At 47.7% G+C, this 19587-nt stretch overlaps 4 protein-coding genes and 4 non-coding genes across 11 annotated transcripts; 3 read left to right on the top strand and 5 right to left on the bottom strand.

Annotated features, from left to right (window-relative positions):
- The first annotated feature begins 1 nt into the window (after window position 1).
- SURF1 (SURF1 cytochrome c oxidase assembly factor) lies at window positions 2-4907 on the top strand. Its single transcript, XM_027470722.3, has 9 exons — window positions 2-132; window positions 972-1053; window positions 1177-1304; window positions 1677-1759; window positions 2530-2721; window positions 3229-3301; window positions 3483-3645; window positions 4011-4092; window positions 4351-4907. Exons 1-9 carry the CDS (start codon window positions 70-72, stop codon window positions 4415-4417), a joined length of 933 nt encoding a protein of 310 aa, XP_027326523.3. The 5' UTR covers window positions 2-69; the 3' UTR covers window positions 4418-4907.
- Window positions 4908-5482: 575 nt separating this feature from the next.
- On the bottom strand, window positions 5483-9674 carry RPL7A (ribosomal protein L7a). Of its 2 annotated transcripts, none has more exons than XM_027470725.3 (8): window positions 9591-9674; window positions 9063-9183; window positions 8455-8604; window positions 7518-7658; window positions 7122-7201; window positions 6654-6784; window positions 6141-6210; window positions 5483-5652 (listed from the first exon to the last, which is right to left on the bottom strand). In XM_027470725.3, exons 1-8 carry the CDS (start codon window positions 9591-9593, stop codon window positions 5548-5550), a joined length of 801 nt encoding a protein of 266 aa, XP_027326526.1. In that variant the 5' UTR covers window positions 9594-9674; the 3' UTR covers window positions 5483-5547. The 2 variants fall into 2 exon arrangements, with proteins under 2 accessions (XP_027326526.1, XP_071881503.1); XM_072025402.1 differs by having other exon boundaries at window positions 9468-9599.
- Window positions 6859-6932, bottom strand: LOC113845499 (small nucleolar RNA SNORD36). Its single transcript, XR_003501090.1, has one exon. It is a non-coding gene; the product is annotated as a small nucleolar RNA SNORD36 (small nucleolar RNA).
- On the bottom strand, window positions 7359-7435 carry LOC113845505 (small nucleolar RNA SNORD36). Its single transcript, XR_003501096.1, has one exon. It is a non-coding gene; the product is annotated as a small nucleolar RNA SNORD36 (small nucleolar RNA).
- Window positions 7728-7791, bottom strand: LOC113845507 (small nucleolar RNA SNORD24). Its single transcript, XR_003501098.1, has one exon. It is a non-coding gene; the product is annotated as a small nucleolar RNA SNORD24 (small nucleolar RNA).
- LOC113845506 (small nucleolar RNA SNORD24) lies at window positions 8672-8746 on the bottom strand. Its single transcript, XR_003501097.1, has one exon. It is a non-coding gene; the product is annotated as a small nucleolar RNA SNORD24 (small nucleolar RNA).
- Window positions 9673-16205, top strand: MED22 (mediator complex subunit 22). Of its 3 annotated transcripts, none has more exons than XM_027470729.3 (4): window positions 9673-9844; window positions 10193-10273; window positions 10617-10825; window positions 14849-16205. In XM_027470729.3, exons 1-4 carry the CDS (start codon window positions 9722-9724, stop codon window positions 15039-15041), a joined length of 606 nt encoding a protein of 201 aa, XP_027326530.1. In that variant the 5' UTR covers window positions 9673-9721; the 3' UTR covers window positions 15042-16205. The 3 variants fall into 3 exon arrangements, with proteins under 3 accessions (XP_027326530.1, XP_027326528.1, XP_021123648.2); XM_027470727.3 differs by having other exon boundaries at window positions 9675-9844; window positions 14843-16205; XM_021267973.4 differs by lacking the exon at window positions 14849-16205 and having other exon boundaries at window positions 9675-9844; window positions 10617-14005.
- A 393-nt stretch (window positions 16206-16598) lies between these two features.
- Window positions 16599-19435, top strand: SURF6 (surfeit 6). Its single transcript, XM_038188111.2, has 4 exons — window positions 16599-16769; window positions 17191-17403; window positions 18001-18092; window positions 18532-19435. The coding sequence occupies exons 1-4, from the start codon at window positions 16667-16669 to the stop codon at window positions 19198-19200; spliced, it is 1077 nt and encodes a 358-aa protein (XP_038044039.1). The 5' UTR covers window positions 16599-16666; the 3' UTR covers window positions 19201-19435.
- The last annotated feature ends 152 nt before the right edge of the window (window positions 19436-19587 follow it).

Below are 19587 nucleotides of genomic sequence, written 5' to 3' on the forward strand. Positions count from 1 at the left end.
AAGGCGGCTCCATTAGCGGAGGGAGGAGGGGAGACGAGGAGGAACCGGGCTGGAGGCGGCGGCGCCGCCATGGCGGCGGGAGCGGGGCTGCTGAGAGCCGGGAGGCGGCTGCTGGGGGAGCGGCGGGCAGCGGTGGGCGGCTGGGGGGGGGCTGAGGGGAATGGGGGGTGCTGAGGGGAGCCCTGAGGGCTTGGGGGAGGAATGAGGGGAGCGGGGGGGGGACGCTGAGGGAAACCGGGGGGGCGTTGAGGGGAACGGGGAGGGTCTGGGGGGCTCTGAGGGGAGCCGGGGTGGCTCTGAGAGGAACTGGGGGGGCGCTGAGGGGAACGGGGAGGGCCCGAGAGGGTCGTTGAGGAGAGCCGGGGGGGCTCTGAGGGGAACGGGGAGGGTCCGGGGGGGCACTGAGGACCCAGGGGAGTACTGAGGGGAGCCGGGGGGTCTCTGAGGGGAACTGGGGGGGCGCTGAGAGGAACAGGGAGAGCCCAGGGGGGTCTCTGAGGGGAGCCCGGGGGCGCCGAGAGGACTCGCACGGGGCAAGGCGAGGCCCGGCCCCCGCCGCCCTTCTGGTGGTCGGTGGGTGGGTGGGTGGCCCCCGGTGCGACCCCCGGGGTGGGGACGGGCTCTGCAGCACGGGGAGAAGTGGGGTAAAAGGCTGGAATCGGCTGCAAAACGCTGGGTGTGCGGCTGGCCTTGCGCCACTCGAGCCCAGCAGCATGTATGTGAAACAAACCACAGTGCTGTGTATGTTTGCTGATGGCACAGATGGAAGGGGAACCATCATTTATTTTGCTCTGTTACTGAAATATTCATTCTTTTTTTCTTTTTAACTTGTAGCCCAGCCTTTAGTGTTTCACCGGCTGTTGCTCAAATAGCAAGCCACATCCTGTGCTGTCATTGGGACAACTGGCATAATCTAGATGTAACTTTTCCAAAGTAGAAATGCTACAATGGATCTTTTTTATTTCATGTAGGTATCAAACTGCTTGATCAGAAGAACATTTTTTGGATATCCTCTAACTAAAGCGGGTTCTGGTCGGATTCGGCAAACTAAAGGTAAGGAGGAATTTGTCTGGGACTCTGTCATCTTTTAGCCTTATACCAAAAGGTGACATTTCCTCGGGAATTCAGTGTTTTTTCTCCTGTACATGTCTAATTCCGCACTCTGGCTTTCTTCAGATGTTTGCTTGAGGTTCACCAGGCCACGTAGCTCTACAACAGCTGCTGATGCATCTGGAGAGGACGTCATACTCAAATGGGGCCTTCTCCTTGTACCTCTGACTACATTCTGTCTTGGCACATGGCAGGTACAAATAAACATTTCACTTTTTTCAAGAATTAAGCACTTTAGGGGCGTCAGGATTTTCCATCTTTGACTGTTTATCCAGTTCAAACCATAGGCAGGGTAAAGATTTGCTGATATTTTACTTTTCCATTTTCCGAGTGTCTACTAGTGAGGTTAATGCAAGTCTTTAAAAGAGATTCATGTTTTTCACACTTACAGTATAAATATTTCCCCCAAATGAAGATAGTAGCCTCCATCTTCATATCTCAAATTATCCTGTTTCAGGTCAGGTCTGAGGGGAAACTTACGACAAAGAAACAGATATGAAAGCTTGCTGGGGTCATTACATTGCTCTGTACTGCCAATAGTTACTTTTGTATTTGTGTACTTTCAGGTTCAGCGGAGAAAATGGAAATTAGATTTGATTGCACAGCTGGCATCAAGAATTTCATCAGAGCCCATCCCTCTGACATTAGAGTAAGGAAGCCAAGATAGTTTATTATCTACCAAGCACTGACAGCATGCTGGGGATATCAGATAAGGTCTCTGCACTGATGGGTTCATGCTAAACTAAACTGCATGAAAACGAAGGAATGCAGTGGGAATAGGGATGTGCAAGCAAATGAGAAAGACAGGCAACATGTTAAAATTCTCTTATTTTAGATAACAGAGTAACTGAACTCTTCCTTATGGCATACTCCAAAGCCATGTTAAAAGGTTGAATCACTGGGAGAATGTGGTATGTAATTCAGGCTGAAGAAGGAGGGCTTGGTAGCTGGTGCTTGTGATGTCCCAGAACAGGGGTTAATCCTACAGGAAGGATTCTTAGATCAATAGCAGGCCCTTCCCCACGGGTGGAGCAGTTATGTTAGACATGAGAGAATTTTTGGGTCGCTTGGCCATATGGCAAAACAGTCAAAATAGTTCAGTTGTTCAATTTCATGGTCTGGGACGGGAAAGAATCTCTCCCTGTTGTCTTGATGTGTTTGCAGTGCATCCACCTGCTGATCAGCTGTGTGTGTCATTGAAGTGGTATTGGGTTACAGATCCCATGGAAAAGAACTGCTTTTTGGATACTCATGATCATCCTGATTTGATTCTCAGTGATAGTAATAAAATAGTCAGCTGCTTATTCCACAAGGCGTCTGTCTTCTGCTTCTAATTGGCAGCTGGTCCTAGGGGTAAAATCCCCCAAATGTGCTTTGCCTATCACAACTCTGATTTTGTTTTTATCTTATTCGGTGCAGCCCTATGGAGTTGAAGGAATTAGAGTACAGGCCTGTAAAGGTCCGAGGGCATTTTGACCACTCCAAGGAGCTTTATATTTTGCCACGATCACTTGTGGACCCTGAGCGAGAAGCCAGAGAAGCCAGGCAGCTGACATCCCACCCAGAAAATGGAGCAAATGTCATTACTCCTTTCTACTGCACAGAACTAGGGTAAGTTAAGTGATGGTTCTTATGAACAACTCATTTCTGTTTTGAAAAGCTGAATCGTAGAATCATCACCTTTCTTAAATACCTCCTAGGGTGGGGACTCCATCACTCCCCTGAGCAGCCTGTTCCAATGCTCAGTCACCCTCTCCATGAAGAAATTCTTCCCAATATCCACTCTAAACTTCCCCTGGTGCAATTTGAGACTGTTTTCTTGTGTCTTATCACTTGGCACCTGAGAAAAGAGACTGACACCCTCCTCGCTGCAATGTCCTTTCAGGTAGTTGCAGAGACTGATGATGGTGATTGGATTTATATAAAGTTCTCCCTCTCCCTTAAAAGGCACGTCTCTCAGTCTGTTAGGTGCTTGATGCTCGATTCCAAATTGTATTTAAATTCCCTTAGAATATGCACTCAGATGTTTCTTTCTTTGGTACTTAGTTGTAGACAGCAGCAAGAATGAATTTGCTTTATAATTCATGAGGTACGTTTGTCCTGTCTGTGTAACTCTAGGGTCACAATCTTAGTCAACCGAGGATTTGTGCCCAAAAAGAAGCTGAAGCCAGAGACCAGGCTGAAGGGACAGGTAAGAGGGATACAGGGAAGTCTTGCATGATACCTTCCACTCCCCACTGTACAGCACAACCTGCTGATTTATGACCAGACCCCAGTCACCAGGAAAGTGACTTTTCTACCAGGACTTAGCATGCTGAAACGTGAAATAAATCTTGAAAGATTCATTTTTTCTCCTCTGCACTTCTCTTCAGATTGAAGATGAAATTGATCTCACTGGGGTAGTGAGGTTATCAGAAACCCGGAAACCTTTTGTGCCTGAAAATAACATAGAGAAGAACCGCTGGCACTACCGTGACCTGCAGGCTATGGCAAAAGTGACTGGCGCTGAGCCCATCTTTATCGATGCAGATTTCAGTAAGTCACAGAGAAACTCAACCCCGTGTCCAATTTCCACCAGTCTCCCCCTTTTTGGTTCAGGTAGATATTTCCCTGAGACATTTCCAGAGGTATTGCACCTTTGTAGTTCACTGTTTTGAAGGTGGCAGCCAGGCAGCACAGGTGAGCAGTAGCATGTTATGAGAAGTGGTCTCAGGCCCCAGCCACGTGCTCTGGGGCAGAGTGCCTCCCAGCTTGGGCTTTGCTGGGATCTTGGGATCACCAGGGCTGGAAGTAGGGTGGGTATCCATGGGATCCATACCACACACGCTGAATTTCTAACAGCAAGGGCTGCTCTACACCACAAAGACTAAAGATCTGACTGTGCACTGTTCTACCTACAGAAAGCACAGTCCCAGGGGGACCCATTGGAGGCCAGACAAGAGTGAGCCTAAGAAACGAGCACATGCAGTACATCATTACTTGGTAAGTTACTCAGTCAGCAGTTTGACCTTTTTTTCACGTAAAGGTTTCAACTGCTTTCTGCTGGAAGCAAGGGAGCTGTTTTTGTTTGGTGTTTTGCTTCTGCAGCAGTGAAACTGGGCGAGCCCTTCAGCTGCAAACCTAGTTTTAACCTAAGTAATATTTGTGAGGCGGTTTGAAGTAAATGCTCTTCATTGAATTGCAGCTGACTTTTAGGGAGGGATCGCCAATCTTGAAAATGTTTTTTATTTTCTGTCACAGGTATGGTTTATGTGCTGCAACTTCATTCTTGTGGTACAGAAAATTTATACAAAAGATACCTCTGTGAGGGGAAGGGCTACTCCCCTGTACCAGTCAAAACCAGACTTTCACAGAAGACTGCAGCCTGGTCAGTCCTGAAGAAGCCAATCTCAGGACACCGTGTTCATTAAGTTTGTGCAGCTAGCAAGCTGCAACTAGCCTTTAAGCAGCGGATGCAAGTTCTGTGCTCCTACCAGAGTGATTTCTGCCGCAGATCAGAAGCATTGAACTTCAGACTTGGAAGTGGCTGTTAAGCCTCCTGCTTGAATCAGCTTTCTAGGAATCTCAAGTATTTATTTTTCTATTGGGGTTGGGCAGTGGTTGGTCACAAGCTACACAACTTCTCCACTGCCATATTTGTAATGTTCAGTGCAAACAAATGATGGCAATGGATTTTCTAATTTCTTTGTTTGTAATTTATGCTTCCTTTGCACTGACTAGTCATTAGTGAAGTCAGGACTGATGCACTGCAGCTGCATCAGTATAAATAAAAGGGCCTACAGGTGTCTTTCTTTTGACTTGCAATGTGTATCTTGTATCTTAACAGCCAACAAGGACCTAAGAGCTAGCAGAAATAAAGAAATTCCCTCATAGTGGGCTGGAGCCTTGCCAAGCTTGTTAGCCTCCCAGAAAACCACAGGACCAGGTTAGTCAGGAAAGCACAGAAAGACAAGTTTGTTCAGATGCTTGTCCCACCACTACGGCACACCTTCACTGACCAGTATTGCACTGCAAGAGACATTATTAAGACCTCTTTAGGAGGTCTTAATAATCTGCTTGGCCTGGTAAAGTGCTATAACTCCCAGCATAAACATGTCTTTACCAAATCCATACAGTAACTTAGTCCAGGCGGTATTGATGATCTAGATCTATTTCCAACTCAGATGTTTACATAATTAAGCTAGGCTTAAGCCAGAAGTAGCCCAGCCCATTTGATTTTTCTGATCATCACAGCAGTGCTCTAAGCGAATAACCTGCTGCATGCCACTCTGCAGTGCTATTCAATCATCTGCTTGCAGGCAAATGGAGAAGTCAGGCAGTGATCACATGCAACCCACTGTCTCAAACCCTCTCTCTCATTAATAGAAACCACTGAAACTTCATCTGGGGGTTTATTCTTTTTATGTACAGAAACCATGGTAGCAGTCCAGTACATCTTCAGCCCAGCTTAGTAGCCAGCTCTTTGGCCTTTGCTTTTTCAAGCTTGGCAATGCGAGCCACTGACTTTGGCCCCAAGACGTTACCACCCCAGTGACGACGGATCTGCAAAGAAGTGAGAACAAGTTAAGATACCTCATACAATCTCATACTTCATCACTCAACTGACTTGCTTAATTCCACTCCTTCACGCACAAGGGGAAGAGCTCCCATGATTAGGAACTCTTACAAATTTAAGGCAGCAAACTACACCATGGGGGCAGCACAAAGACTTGACAGTTGAAAAATCTTTCCCCACCATCACATAATTTCTGGACTTCAGGAATGGAATCAAGTCTAGCTGAAGTTGTTGACATCTCAATACTCCTTACCCTGTGTTAATTGCATTTGCTTTTAACTTGGTGACAGTGTTCATCTTCTACCCCACCCTCAAGAAAGAATCTGGATACATCATTAAAAAAATCTAGATACATCACACCCAACAGGCTCTACACTGATCTCACTCGGAAACAGTCATTTGCATTTCACTGGGAAGCTGTTGGGGATGTTAACAGTATGAACTGGAAGACAAGGCTGGTAACAGAGAATCTTACCTCATCGTATCTGTCATTGTAGTTGGTCTTGACAGCTTCAACCAGCTTTGCAAGGGCTCCCTTATCCTCCCTGTTGGTGACAGGTTAAATTCCTATGCAGCATCAATTTAATGTCTTCTCTAAGTCTTTTGTCTCAGAATTAAACAGCTTGTAATACCAACGTTTTTCAGGTTAAGCATAGCATCATTTACAAAAGGTTAAACGCTCAAGCCATCAAAGCTGTAAGAACTCTCAATGCTTAGGTTGTAATTCTATTTACAGATCTCAGTTAAGAGTAAGCCATCCACTTTAGTAAACCAAAGTGATGTATAGCTTCAGCATCTGACAGACTGCTACATACAAAATGTCCTCTACATTAGGTATTGGAGAGGTAGTTATGCAAGCTGTTTTTTCAGTTTTCCTTTTTTAAACTAGAGAAACTTAAGTCTGGTATCTGTCTGCCCTGTAGTCCGTGTTTATGGGCAGTTTCTTTTCTCCACTGCAGAGCATCAAGTCAGCACACAGAATACTTACGGGTTAACTTGGGTGAAAGCAACGCAGGTACAAGTTTTCCTGTGGACCAGTCGCCCCAGTCTGGCCTTGCTCTTGATTATGCAGTATGGCACTCCCATCTTGCGGCACAGAGCCGGCAGGAAGACCACCAGCTGGAAAGAGACAGAGTGCTTTATCACTGAAGGAGAACAGCTTTTTATCCTCTCAGTTGGCCTGGGCTGTGGCAATTGCTCAGTGTTAAAAAGCTCGTTTTTGCTCTTCAGCATTGATTCAGGTGAAGAAATTCATACATCATCGCAAGGGCCAAGCCTCAGCTTAATAACATGACAACGTAGAACATGCCTAAGCACTCCACTTCTGGTAAACAAGTTTTGCTGTGTTTAACACAAAATCTGTTCATCCCAAAATGCATTCTCACCCCAAATCCAGTTCTGACCTCAGCTTAAATTACACAGGCAGGCTCTACCTTGTACTACTGGGGATGCTTACCTCAATGGGGTCCACATCATGGGCAATCACTACAAGCTGCGCCTTCTTGTTCTCTACCAGAGTTGTGACAGTGTTAACACCTGAAAAACAAGTCAGAAATGTTTTAGGTCAGTCTTTTGTCTGGGCTTTCCTATAAGCTTCATACAACGTGCTGTTTCTATAGCACACCACTGTGAAAATTGTGAACACTTCCACATCCTTTCAGTAACAGAGAAGCCGTTCCTTGGACAATTTGCTAAAGCTCAGGGTTAAAAAGCTCGTCTATTTTGCTCTTCACTTTGAGTTCAGGTGAAGAAATTCACACATCATTGCCATAGCATGTCCAATTCTGTATGGCTGCAGCAGAAGGCACCCCCATTCCCACATATGTGAATAGGCAAGTTCGTGTACACTTACCTGCCCGGAGAACTGGTGGCCTCTTAGTTGGAGTATCTCCCTTTCCTGCAGCTTTCTGCTCAGCACGAGCCAGCAGCCTCTGCTTCTTCTCTTGCTTAGTTTCTGGCCTGTATTTGTGCGCCAGCTTCAGAAGCTGCGTAGCTGGAAGAGAACACAGACTAGTTAGCTGTGTCACCTGAAAATTTCTGCGTTACATTCAAAGGACTCAAGTGCATCAGCGATCTTGGTGGTTGTCATCAAAGTGTATTTAGATAGCAAGTTAGCATCACCTGCACAATGCGGGGCAGAGCTAGCAGAGTGCCTCCAGAGCCCGTATTTACCTCTGGGCATCTTTACTGGCAACAAGAGCTCCTTTACTGCTTGGCTGAGAAAGAGCCTGCAACTCACAGTAACTACAGTTAAAGGTGGTGCACCTTCCTCTGAAAGCCACTTGTTGGCAACATCTACAAGGGTTTTGTTTATAGTTTCTTGCATTGACACTATCACCTGAAAGACTATTCACTCATGCACAGAAGCCCCTGAAGTACCTTTCCCCCCATATGTATCAAATCAGCCTGCAGGATGTTAGCTTTCCCTCCAAAGCCTGCAATGAGAAAGATTTCTCAACTTATCTGACAGTCAAAGAACCCTACATGTTCTCCATCAAGCTAGAAGAACAGTCTCCAATTGAAACACAGTTAAAACAATTCTGGGTTAGCATCCCTAAGTAGGAGCTCTGGTATTTTCTACTCCCTTTTCAAAGCACTTAGCAGCCACAAAATTTTGGTTAGCAAATTCGTAAGGCAGCTTGTTGTTCCCATTATCACAGTCATTAAAGCCTCCCTGAAGTGCTTCCAGCAATGCTGCAGATTACCTCTAAGTCTTATTTTGGTTTCTTTCCTGACACGCAACCCACTGAAGACCTAAGTCAAGAGAATTTTGTGGGGCACACCCTTACCTGTTTGGCGGTCCAACGCCTGAGTGAACTGGTTAATTGCAGGAGGCACCTTCAAGCGCTTGTACAGAATGGACCTCTGGCGCTGGAGTCTGATGTAGCGGGGCCATTTCACAAAGCGTGTGAGATCACGCTTAGGCTGGATATCCTGTCCTAGAAATACAGACTTCACTCACAGCCATTCCCACATCACACAGCAGCAGCGTGGAACAGGCAGGAGTGCATCAGCGATCTTGGTGGTTATGTATGTCAGCACAACCATTCAGATAACAAATGTTTTTTTACATCATCTGCACACAATATAAAAATGGTACTACGTAAACCTGACTTCAATGACTACATCTCATGTAAATGGGCAAGATGCACCACAACAGGAAGATGTAATGCATCTTTGCAGCATGGAAAATCTAGCAAGTTATCCACAGACACCTCCAAATATCTAGTGAAATATTACCACTAAAATACTACTACTGATGGTAGTAAAGCAACTGCCTGTAAAACTCTGCAGTTTTATTATAATCCTGCATTATTTACATGCTTGTTTATTAAAAAAAAAAAAAAAAAAAAAAAAAACTATTTTTGGAGTAGCCAAAAAGTCTCCCCTTACTCACCGATGCCAAAGTTCTTGGGCCTCTTCTCAAAGAGGGGATTGACGACCTTCTTGGCCTCCTGCTTCTTGACTACAGCAGGGGCCGGTGCCACCTTCTTACCCTTGGCCTTCTTTCCCTTCGGCTGCAAATAGAAAATAAACACATTTTCCTTTTTTTGCCTGAACTACGTGGTGCACTTTAACAGCTTACAGCCCACCTCGAAAATACCTATTTCCAGTCAGCCAGCCAGGCAAGATGCCTCACTCCTCACATGCCCAAAGCTTCTGGGAGTTTTAAAACCTTAACGAGGCTCCCCCCAGCCGGGAGCGGCCTCCTCCGGCCATAGAACCGCTGCGGCCTACCCGGGCCGCCCCGCTCCGCCGCTCGCCTCCTCGGCCCCGCCGCCCGCCATCCGCCACCACAAACCCATCCCGAGCCCCTTCCACATCCCCCCGGCGCTGCCGAGAACCCGCGGCGCCTCCTCAGCGGGCGGATGGCGGCGGATCCCGGCGGCCCCCCCCCGCCATTCCCGCGCCGGCCCCCGCTCACCATCTTGGAGGCAGGAGAAGAGGAGGGGGGCGGGGCGCGCCGCGGGATTTCTGCGCGCTGCGAAGTCTCGCGAGAGGACGGGGGTGGGGGGGTGAGGGCGGGAGGAGGTGTGGGGGGGGCGATTTTCTGTCATGGCGCAGCAGCGGGTGCTGCCGCAGAGCAAGGAGACCCTGCTGCAGTCCTACAACAAGCGCCTCAAGGATGATGTCAAATCCATCATGGACAACTTCACCGAGATCATCAAGACTGCTAAGGTGGGAGAGGAGAGCCCGGGGGGTCCCCCTTTCCCCCCCCAAGGGACCCCTTTTCCCCCTCTGAAAGCCCCTTTCCCCTGAGGGAGCAGGGTCCCCTCTCAGGGTGGGTGTCTCTCAGTTCCCCCTCCTGCCCCTGGAGCAGCCCAGAGGGGCTGCTGAGTGAGGGGAGCCCCTGAGGGGACGGGGTGGGCTGGCTGAGGTGGGCAGTGGGCGACCCAAAGGCAGCCCCCCAGGGGTTGCGGGTGGAGGCTGAACTGGGTAGAAACAAATTCCTTCCAGTGTGGGGGAGTTGTGTTCAGGGTTTTGGTGTGTGAAGATGGAATTGTGTGCTTTTTTTTTTTTGCTTAGATTGAGGACGAAACTCAAGTCTCTCGAGCAACACAGGGTGAGCAAGATAACTACGAGATGCACGTCAGAGCTGCAAACATTGTAAGTAGCACTCTCATACTCAAGTAATTGGGCAGCGCATCCTTCAGGAGCGGCTTGGTTCATTATTGCATTCAGAGCAGCCTTCATAGCACTCACGAGGACTGCTGCTGAAAGAGTAACTTGATATTTGGGGTGTCTATGGGGTAAAACCTTTCCCTAGGGATAAAGCTTGGTAGCCTGGGTTGTCAGCAACAGGCTTCTGTCAGAATCCTCACCTAATGTGGAAGCTTCATCTTAACTGGGGCTTGAGCTGCCAGAGTAACTCGGGAGACCTTGTTCTAGAATTGGAATGAAGCACTGCTTCAATATACTAATGCTACGTGGTTTCTCTCTCTGCTATGAGGTCCGAGCTGGTGAGTCCCTGATGAAACTTGTGTCTGACCTGAAGCAGTTCTTGATCCTCAATGATTTCCCCTCTGTGAATGAAGCTATCAACCAGCGCAACCAGCAGCTGAGGAGCTTGCAGGAGGAATGTGACAAGAAGTTGATTGCACTACGGGATGAGATCTCCATTGACCTGTACGAGCTAGAAGAAGAATATTACTCTTCCAGGTACAAATAGGGCAGTGGACTTCTCCTTAGTGACTCCACCCCTTCTGGGGGAGTTTGTCCAGACAAACAAATAGTCCTTAGCTTATAGGTCTTGAGAATGTTCCCAACAGAATTTTATTCCTATTTATAATTCAGTCAGACTCTCAGCAGCTCAAAACAACTGCCACTTCCTTGCAGATATCCTACAGGGTATAAATGTCTTGATGAAGGAGATATTCACAGCATCTAGGTGCCTACTTCAGTTGGCTAGATTTGACAGATAATTTGCATAGGATCCTTTGCAATCATTGTAAATGGAGATGAATTTCCTTGGGGGACATAGGCTTCTGTCTCAACATCCCTCTGTAGGAACTTCTATCTCTCTCTGTAGGAACTTTTATCTCCCTAGAGAGCCTAGCTTGCTGAGCTGGGTCCTAATGTTAGATGAGATTAGTACATCCCCCATCCTTGTGGTGAGTTCTTTCACAAGTGACCTGGTAACACAATGTGCCTTTTCTCTTGTAGTCCGCTGCTCCAGTTGCCTGGAGTCCTGTTGAGGAAATGAGCAAAAAAGACATGCTCAGTTTCATTGAATTATGAAGTATTGTGATAGGATTTTTTTAGGAAAGATTTATAACTCGTTTGTTTCTGGAATTTTTAAGATTTTAAAAACACTTTTACTTAGAAAACAGATTTTAGAGAATTTAGGCACTTTATTTTTTTAATTTTTTTTGTCATGCACTCCAGCACTTGTAAATGAAAGCAGAAGAAAACAAATGAGAACCTGATTATGTTGGCTGCACTGCCCAAACTAAGTGAAATCAGTGCAATAGTGGTGTGAATTCTAAACAAAAACTTTTCTAAATCTTACACAAAATTTTCATGTCCAGGTTTTCCATTTTTGTCTCTTCCCTCTTTCTAAAAATTCTCAGTGTCTATAACCCCAGATAAGTTAACTAAAACCGTAATTGCTCAGTACCTTTGGAAGTTAGGCCATTGTTTATGGGTAATATAAATATTTTAACACTAAAATGATACGACATAGTTTAGAAACTGCTACAACGCTTTAAGAAAACTCGAGGTAAAGTTTAGAGTTGGTTTTCAAACTTTACTCAGTTTTTGGGAGAGGTGGCAAGGGGTCCTAGAAACGTCTCGGAAAGGAAGAGTGATGATCACAACCCTAAGCACTACTCCTGGCCCTAATGGGTCAGGGACGTATCCACTACACAGACTGCACACAGCACAGCGTGGGCTGCACCAGGGTGACCCAGTGTGGGATGGCAGTGCCTCGTGTGCCAGAGGAGCTTCTCCTTCACTGTCACCAGGCTGCCCCGGCTGTGTGTCAGTTTTCCTTCTTGGGCTAGGGGGTTCTGACCATGCTGGCGTGGTCTCTTAACCTGCCTGGCACAAGGTGCCGTGTAAAGCAACCCTTTGTAACAGAGCTAACATCTAAACACAAATGGTTCTCTTTCCTGGTACACTAAATGGATCTGCCTTCACGTTCTTTCTTGTAAGAGTGGTTGTGAGGTGAGGAAGCTTGGCTAGTGTACAGAGCTATGATCCCTCCACTGAAACCTCGTATCATATAGCACTTAATCATTGCTTTTAGCGCTTAACTCCCTTCTTGTGCTCTTTCCTGCCTTTTTCTGCACCAAAGAAATTGTGTGTGTAAATACAGAAACAGTGATTTATTCAAAGACCTTTTATAATTATAATATTAAGATATTTTTAATGACATTTTATTGCCTGATGTGGGAAAACATTTTTGTTATGTCACATAGCCGTAGGGTGTTCTAATCATGTTGAAATGGCTGTGAATGTAAAAGCTGGCCTGCCCACCAACAGGACGTTTTTCTGTGCTGACCTGGGAGCCCGGCTGGGGTTTCTCATCTGTACTCCGTTACTTTCTCCCGGGGCTTGATCCCACAGGATGTGTAAAGAGGTGCACAGCCCTCTGAGGACAGGATGTGGGTTCCATGCAGCAGTCCTGCCAAACTGTTCTCCAGTGCCCCGGTTACCCTGAAGTTCAGCGGTGAGTTCATTTTAGGTTGTCCCCCCAGGGAAAGCTGTAGAAAAGTGAGTTTCCTAACAGCTGTGAAAGGCCTGTTAGAGGTGTTAGAGGGAGCATGTCCTGCCCAGCAATTGTCACTGCCTTTTTTTTTATGCTAATAGCACTGAGAGGCAGCCCCTTGCACCACAGCCAGTACCCAGCAGGATGTGCCTGGGCTGTAGGGTTGGGCTTCCTTGCGAAGCTTTTCCTGTCCACACGGGGGATTTGGTGAGAGGACCTGCAAGCAGGTCGATGAGACTGAAGCTGAGAAGATAGCTCTGAGGGGGGCTCTGCTTTTAGTCCCTGTGTTTGAGCAGTTTCCTGGAGCTGTTCCTTCGTGCACAGACCTGGCTGTGTGCCCCAGGGAGAACAGTGAAGTCTCTTTCAAACACTAAGAAACCTTCAGCCAAAGGCCAGGATAGGACTTTAGGTGGTGCTGCTGCGGGCCGTGCAGCTGCTGCTCTTCCACTCGCCTTTCAAGGAGTGGGATGTGAGAGGTTAGGTTTTGGGAGCTGTTCGATCTGGGGCAGCAGCAGAAGCAGCTACACACGGACGCAGCTAAAATGTTCTTAGAAACTGACCTGCCAGGACAGGTGTGGTGGATGCCGTGGCTGGGTTCTCCTTGGAAACCACGGCTTGGGGTTTGAGACTGACAGAAAAGGGACTGGAGCTCTGGGTCGGTCCCACGGGTTTTCACTGAGTGAACCCAGAGCTGCTTTGTGCTGGGGACTCGAGGGCAGGGGGAGCCTGCTCCAGCAATAGGAATCTTTCGAGGGGTTTAACAAAGGCCCTGGGTATAAAACCCGTATCCACTCCCTCCCCACTTCTACTGCAGCTGGGTGAAGCTGCCAGAAAAAAGCTCAAATGTTAGGTGCTTGCAACTAGTGCTTTGTGTGCTTATTCTTCAAAGCAGTAACTCCAAGTCCAGCTTGCCTTCTGCCATCCTAAACCCAAAACTTGTGTTTATGTTCCATTGCTCCCTCCTCTGAGATCACAGGAGCTGTCTTGAGTGTGGACTTAGACCTCAACATGTTTCATGTTTGTGCAATTTGAAGTGTCTCGTATTTCTGCACTTAAACTATTTCCCAAAGCATCTATTCAAGTCCATACATTAAAAATGTAAATAAAGCTACAACGACAAAATCACTGGACCCACTGGGTTTGTTTTACTCTGATCGCAAGCTGCTTTTTGCTCCAGCACTCACTTTGTCTTGGGTGTCTCTTGTGTGTGCAGCTCCTTCCTCTCTTTGGAATTTTTCTTGTTTTTGTTCCAGTTTCTTCCATCACTTTATTTTTTAGTTTTGCCCTTCCGCGTCGTGTTTTCCTTGTAGCACAGGCAAGAATTAGCTGGTTGCTTACTCTCCCATGCTGCTGATTGATCTGACTCTGTAGCCTAGTGGTTAAATCCAGCAAGTTGCTTTGTAAGAACTGTTACCTCCAGTACTGCTGAAACCTGTAGAAGCTGACAGCACTTTATAGGTTGGGAAGCTTCAAAAGAGGATGCAGACCTTCTGTGGAGCACTTTACTGAAGGGGAAAGGAGGCAAATAGACACTAAATTTAGAGCATGGTTGATTTTTTTCTCTCATGTAGGTTGTAATCAAACTCCCACAAGAAGGGAGTACGGATGAGGTCTTTGCCTCACTCAAGAGCTCCCAACTGTGCAGTATCAGAACCTCAGCCCAGATCTTTCTAGGGACTCGTAGTGTCTGGATTAGAACTGAACCTCTGCTTCAGTTTGTAGCAACAGCTTTGTCTCTGGAATTTCCCCGATCCTTCCCAGGCCCGTGGGATTCAACACCAGCCCCTGAGGGGTGTCTTAGGCCAGTGCCACGAGACTTGTGATGAATTTGTGAACGCAGACCTTACATCCATGAACATTTTTTTGCCATTTTCTTAATGCTTTGCTTCTGTCTTGCTTTTCCTCCCTCCCCTCCTTTCTTATTGCACCTGCTGCCTCTCCTTACGGGGGTTGTTTGTTCTGGAAAGCTACAGTCTGTGTGACAGCAATGACCTACCGCTGTGCGAAGCCTACTGGAGACAAGATTTTGCCACGCTGTCCCCCGAAAGCCTCTCCATGCCTCTGACAACTGCCACAGCAGAGCAGAGCGTTGCTACCTCTCAGAGCTCGACCCCATCGCACCCTCACGTGAACGGGCATGGGGCGGGCCCGACGGAGCACTCCTGAAGAGGATTCTTTGCTGCTGACCACGTTCTTCCTGGTGGCGCTGAGCTGCTGGAAGTCTTCAACCTGCTGTACTGAGCGAGCATCTCCTGCTGTCAGGAGAATGCACTGGGGCTGTGTCTGCAGGATTTTGCTTGCTGGACAGCCACAGTGCTTTCTCCGTGCCTGGGACACTGCCACGGGTGTTCCTCGCGCTTAAGAGAAATGCTAAGTAAGTTCCAAGCTGATTGTTCTAACAAATTAGAGTTAGGTTTGCTTTTCCGTGACAGTTAACGTGTAGAGTTCGTTAGAAATCCAGAATTTATTTCCATGTGAATCTCACAGTAAGTACATGGTAGAGTGCTGGGAGCTGAACTTCTTAGGGCTAAGAAACTCAAGCCAAATCTGGGAGTGGTGAGTGTTTTGGGAGCTTTATGCTATTCCCATGGTTCCTGACATTCTGGCTGCTTTAAAGCTTTCTCAGGATGCCATCAGACAACTTCTGTTCTACTTAGAACAGAAACCTAAGAATCTTACAGTATTTTTACTCAGCATTCTTCACTGTCGAAATGCTTCACAAACTTGAACTTTTTGCTGGGAACCCTTTGGGAGGAGGCTCTCTGGGAGGCCTGTGTTGACGAGCAGTATTCTGCCTTTTGGAAAGAAAAGGGCAAACTGAGAATCAGACAGGTATTACATGCTGGGACTCGTTTACAGCTATAGATAGAAGCAGGAGCACCCTCCTGTTAGTCTGATTCCCTGTTCCACAATTTACACAGCAGCTTTCAATCAATGTAGCGTGAGCTAGCGTACAGCTTGCATTCACGTTGGTGATCGTTTCTTTAATTAATCCTTCAGCCAACTGAGGTGTGTGGAGCAGGGGGGGGTGACTCAGTTACAGTTTCCTTCCAAAGAAGCGATTTTGGTGCTTTGTTGGGCAGCTGGGCACTCGTGCCCTCTGTGGTTATGAGGTGGCTCTGAGTGTGCAGCCCGAGGGGTTGGGGGGAGCCGTGATGGCCGCGGGGCTGCTGCGTTCAGAACAGCAGAGCAGAGCTTCCCCAGTGTCCCGCTGTACCGTCTTGTTTCTTCGGGCGCGAGTTTTGGTTTACTTCCTCTTCTCTTTCTTCCATTCCATTTCTTTTTTTTTTTGTAACTAGGTGGTTTAATAAAATAACTCCTTTGTATATATTTTTTTTTAAGCGTGTGTTTTCAGCCACAACCCTCTGTGAAACCATGACACCACTGAGTGCAAGCATGCATTAGGACGAGCGTTAACTAAAAAAAACCCTCCAGCTGCAGCCCCGGCCCTGCCAGAAGCACCCCAAACTGTGCGAGCCCATGGAGGGGCAGCTTTCTGCGGGTGCCCTGCTTTGTGTCTGCCGAAACATGGCCCCAAAACGCCCCCAGCGGTGCCCCCCCGTGTCCCAACCCCCCAAGCTCCATGTGGGGCGCTGCAGCCCCGAGCCTGAAGGGATCTGATGGGTATGGGGGGGGGGGGGGGCGCTGCGGGTAGGCCCTGAGAGCCGCCACAACCCGGAAGTGCCACCACCGTTGCCATGGCAACAGCTTGCTGCTGGCACTTCCTGCTGTGCGTGGTGGCGTCACTTCCGGCGGGGTGGCAGAGGAAGGGGCAGGCTGCGGGAGGCGGCATGGCCAGCCTGGCCGCGCAGGACCGCTACCTGCAGGGCCTGGCCAGGAGGGCTGGGGTGCGCCACAGCCCCGAGCGCCCCCAGCCGCGGAAGAGGAAGCCGGGTGAGGGAAGGGGGGGGGGTTGGGAGGGACGTGGAGGCGCCTCGGGGCGGGTTGAGGGGAGCAGGGGCCGGGGGAGCTGGCTTGGGGCTGGTCCCTGAGCAGGGCCGCTGTGGTGGGCCGAGTTGTGAGCTCGGGTGGTGCGCGCTGCTCTGCGAGTCGTTGGTCTGCGTTCAGCCTTACACGGGGTGACTGGGTGTGGGAACATGGGGTTGATCCTAAAGTGGTCAACAAGGGTAGCTCTGTGTAAATAAATCCTAAAATACGCCGGTTTTCACGATTGAGATACGCCACTACAATGCTGCACGCTGGGAGTGCAGCTACAATCTTCCTTAATCGTAGAATCATTAAGGCTGGAAAAAACCTTCAAGATCATCTGTTCTAACTATTGATCTTTTCTTTCTTTTTTTTCTTTGCCTTCTAGTATCTAAACCAGGTCAGGCAGGGAATGGTAGCAGACCACCCCAAAAAAAGAGAAGGAGGTCCAAGAAGCAAGATGAGAGAACAAATGCGCCTCCAGCTAAACAGGGAGCCTCTAATGCCAATAAGCTTGCTCCAGAACAGAAAGCAGCCCCTCAAGCCAACAAATCAGCTCCGCCGGGTGTTACACAGAACAAAAATAAGAGTTCAGACACAGGTAAGAATAGCAGAGCTGTCTGTGGTCAGGTTAAAGATACCTGAGCCAAGGTGGCTGTGTTTCAGTTGTTTCATATGTGTATAGTTTGGAAAGCATGTAAGAAATCCAGCTGTATTGAAAGCTTTTTAGCTTAATCTGTGAATATAAACTTGCAATGTGGCCACTGGGTGGCTCTCTAGAATTACGAGCACTTCCTAGGAATTGCAGGGGTTTTATATATTTGGTATCTTCTGGGCATTATCACATGGATACAGTCTGTATCTTCCTATGCCTGCTTTCCATTAGGAACCTGAAACAGATGAATGGGGAGATGCAACTGGCATCTTTGTTTCCATTAACTCGGTATTTTTATCCCTTCTTGTTTGGGAACTACAGGGCCTGACAAGCTACTCAGGCTGGTCAGTGTTGAGTGATGATGTGGATAGAAAAAGGGGAATTTTAAAGAAACCAATAAGGTGGACACTCCTGTTTTCATTAGATTCTATGAATGGAAGAAAAATTTCAGAGAGCTCTCATAGCTTTTTCCCATAGCCATAGAAAATTGCTTTGTTTAGCTTCTGCCGTATTTCAAGTATTTTTATTTTCTGTCATTTTCAGGTGGCAAAAGTGAACTCAATTCCACTTCTTTTTCTGCGATAAATCTCTTGCGTCAGAGACTACATGAGAAGATTAAAGAAGCTTCAGGACGAGTATGAGAACTCTTTAATGTGTACCCTTATGTGTGTGGGCAGTATGAATTCTCCCTGGGCTACCATGGCACATGGGGATGAGGTTTAGGCTTTGAGATAATTCCATTCCTTAAGGAAGTGCCTGTAGGTAGTGCTGGGAGTCCTGTTTACATTCTGGAGTCCAGAAAAACACATGAAAAGGTAGCTCTTAGCTGGGAGCAGCACATGCCTGTGGTGGTATTTGAGAAAGAAAAGGCACAAAGTCTGCAAGGAACATAGCCACAGGATGCTCAGAGGGAGCAAAAGCTTTGAAATGTATTTACTATGTTTATTATCTCTAAAAGCTGAGCCCACGGCTTCTTACATACTCCTTTTCTAACAAGAGGTTTGAAATACATCCCACTTTTAGCTTTGTATTATCTCTGTAAGGCTCCTGATTCATGTCCATCCTTCTTCTTAGGATGATGACAAAGAACTATCCCCTTCAGTTCTGGAGAAGAGGCGGCGAAGAAAGTATGAGAAGGAGAGAAAGAAGCGCCGAAGAAAGGAGTTGAAGATGAAGGCAAAAATGGAGAAGAAGGAAACTGAGGATGTACCTGTAGAGCCACAGAGCAAAAAGGAAGAGAGTACAGCTGAGATTGTCTTCAACAGGGTTGAAGTCCATGAAGAGAACGATTTGAATAAGATCCAGAAGAAGAAAGAGAAGAGGAAAGGAGTGAAAGGTAAAATCACTCCCCTGACGGGCAGAAACTACAAGCAGCTGCTGAGCAGGCTGGAGGCTAGGAAGAATAAGTTGGAGGAGCTCAAGGATAAGGACCAGAAGAAAGCTCAGGAGCTAGAGAACAAAATAAAATGGACAAACCTTCTCTATAAGGCGGAAGGTGTCAAGATTCGTGACGACGAGGAGCGTCTTAAGGAAGCTCTGAAGCGTAAGGAGAAGCGTAAAGAACAACGCCAAAAGCAATGGGAGAAGCGGACAGAAAAAGTGGTAGAAAGGATGCAGCAGAGGCAGGAAAAGCGCCGCAAGAACATTCAGAAGAAGAAGAAAGAGAAGATAGAGCATAAGAAAGCCAAGGCCCGGAAGAAGGGCCGTGTTCTGCCAGAGGACTTGAAAAAAGCCGGCCTGTAGTGGGTGAGAGGCAGCTAGTGCTTGCAGCCTGGCCACGGGAGTTGTGGCGAGGGGCTGCTTGTGGGTTTTTTTTAATGAACTTTTACAAAATGGTTTCGGTGCATCTACCTGACGCTGGTTGGGCTGCGGGTGCCCACATCAGACCTGGGGGCTGGAGGAGGCGGTGTCTGAGGAACCCGCCTGTGTGCCAGTCAGGGCGGTGGCCACCCGAGTCAAATAAAAACAAACAAACGAACTTGTGTGTGTGCGTTAATTAGCTGTCCTGTCCTGCAGAGATGCTTTCAGATTGGGTTCCATTTCATTATTTTCCTGAAGACACACGTCACGGCCTCCCTTCCCTCTCAGGAGAGGCGCCCTGTGAGGGGCTGCGGCCTGCTCCTGGCTGGG

The sequence above is a fragment of the Anas platyrhynchos genome, chromosome 18 (genome assembly GCF_047663525.1).
Source record: "Anas platyrhynchos isolate ZD024472 breed Pekin duck chromosome 18, IASCAAS_PekinDuck_T2T, whole genome shotgun sequence".
NCBI classification, from domain to species: domain Eukaryota; kingdom Metazoa; phylum Chordata; class Aves; order Anseriformes; family Anatidae; genus Anas; species Anas platyrhynchos.

Coding starts and splice junctions, on each gene's coding strand:
- SURF1 (XM_027470722.3), top strand. CDS start 70: ATGGCGGCGGGAGCGGGGCTGCTGAGAGCCGGGAGGCGGCTGCTGGGG. Junction 133..971: donor TGGGGGAGCGGCGGGCAGCG/GTGGGCGGCTGG, acceptor TATTTCATGTAG/GTATCAAACTGCTTGATCAG. Junction 1,760..2,529: donor CCCATCCCTCTGACATTAGA/GTAAGGAAGCCA, acceptor TATTCGGTGCAG/CCCTATGGAGTTGAAGGAAT.
- RPL7A (XM_072025402.1), bottom strand. CDS start 9,593: ATGGTGAGCGGGGGCCGGCGCGGGAATGGCGGGGGGGGGCCGCCGGGA. Junction 7,202..7,517: donor GCCACCAGTTCTCCGGGCAG/GTAAGTGTACAC, acceptor CTTGTTTTTCAG/GTGTTAACACTGTCACAACT. Junction 6,211..6,653: donor GCTTTCACCCAAGTTAACCC/GTAAGTATTCTG, acceptor TGTCACCAACAG/GGAGGATAAGGGAGCCCTTG.
- MED22 (XM_027470727.3), top strand. CDS start 9,722: ATGGCGCAGCAGCGGGTGCTGCCGCAGAGCAAGGAGACCCTGCTGCAG. Junction 9,845..10,192: donor AGATCATCAAGACTGCTAAG/GTGGGAGAGGAG, acceptor TTTTTTGCTTAG/ATTGAGGACGAAACTCAAGT. Junction 10,274..10,616: donor ACGTCAGAGCTGCAAACATT/GTAAGTAGCACT, acceptor CTCTGCTATGAG/GTCCGAGCTGGTGAGTCCCT.
- SURF6 (XM_038188111.2), top strand. CDS start 16,667: ATGGCCAGCCTGGCCGCGCAGGACCGCTACCTGCAGGGCCTGGCCAGG. Junction 16,770..17,190: donor GCCGCGGAAGAGGAAGCCGG/GTGAGGGAAGGG, acceptor TTTGCCTTCTAG/TATCTAAACCAGGTCAGGCA. Junction 18,093..18,531: donor TTAAAGAAGCTTCAGGACGA/GTATGAGAACTC, acceptor CCTTCTTCTTAG/GATGATGACAAAGAACTATC.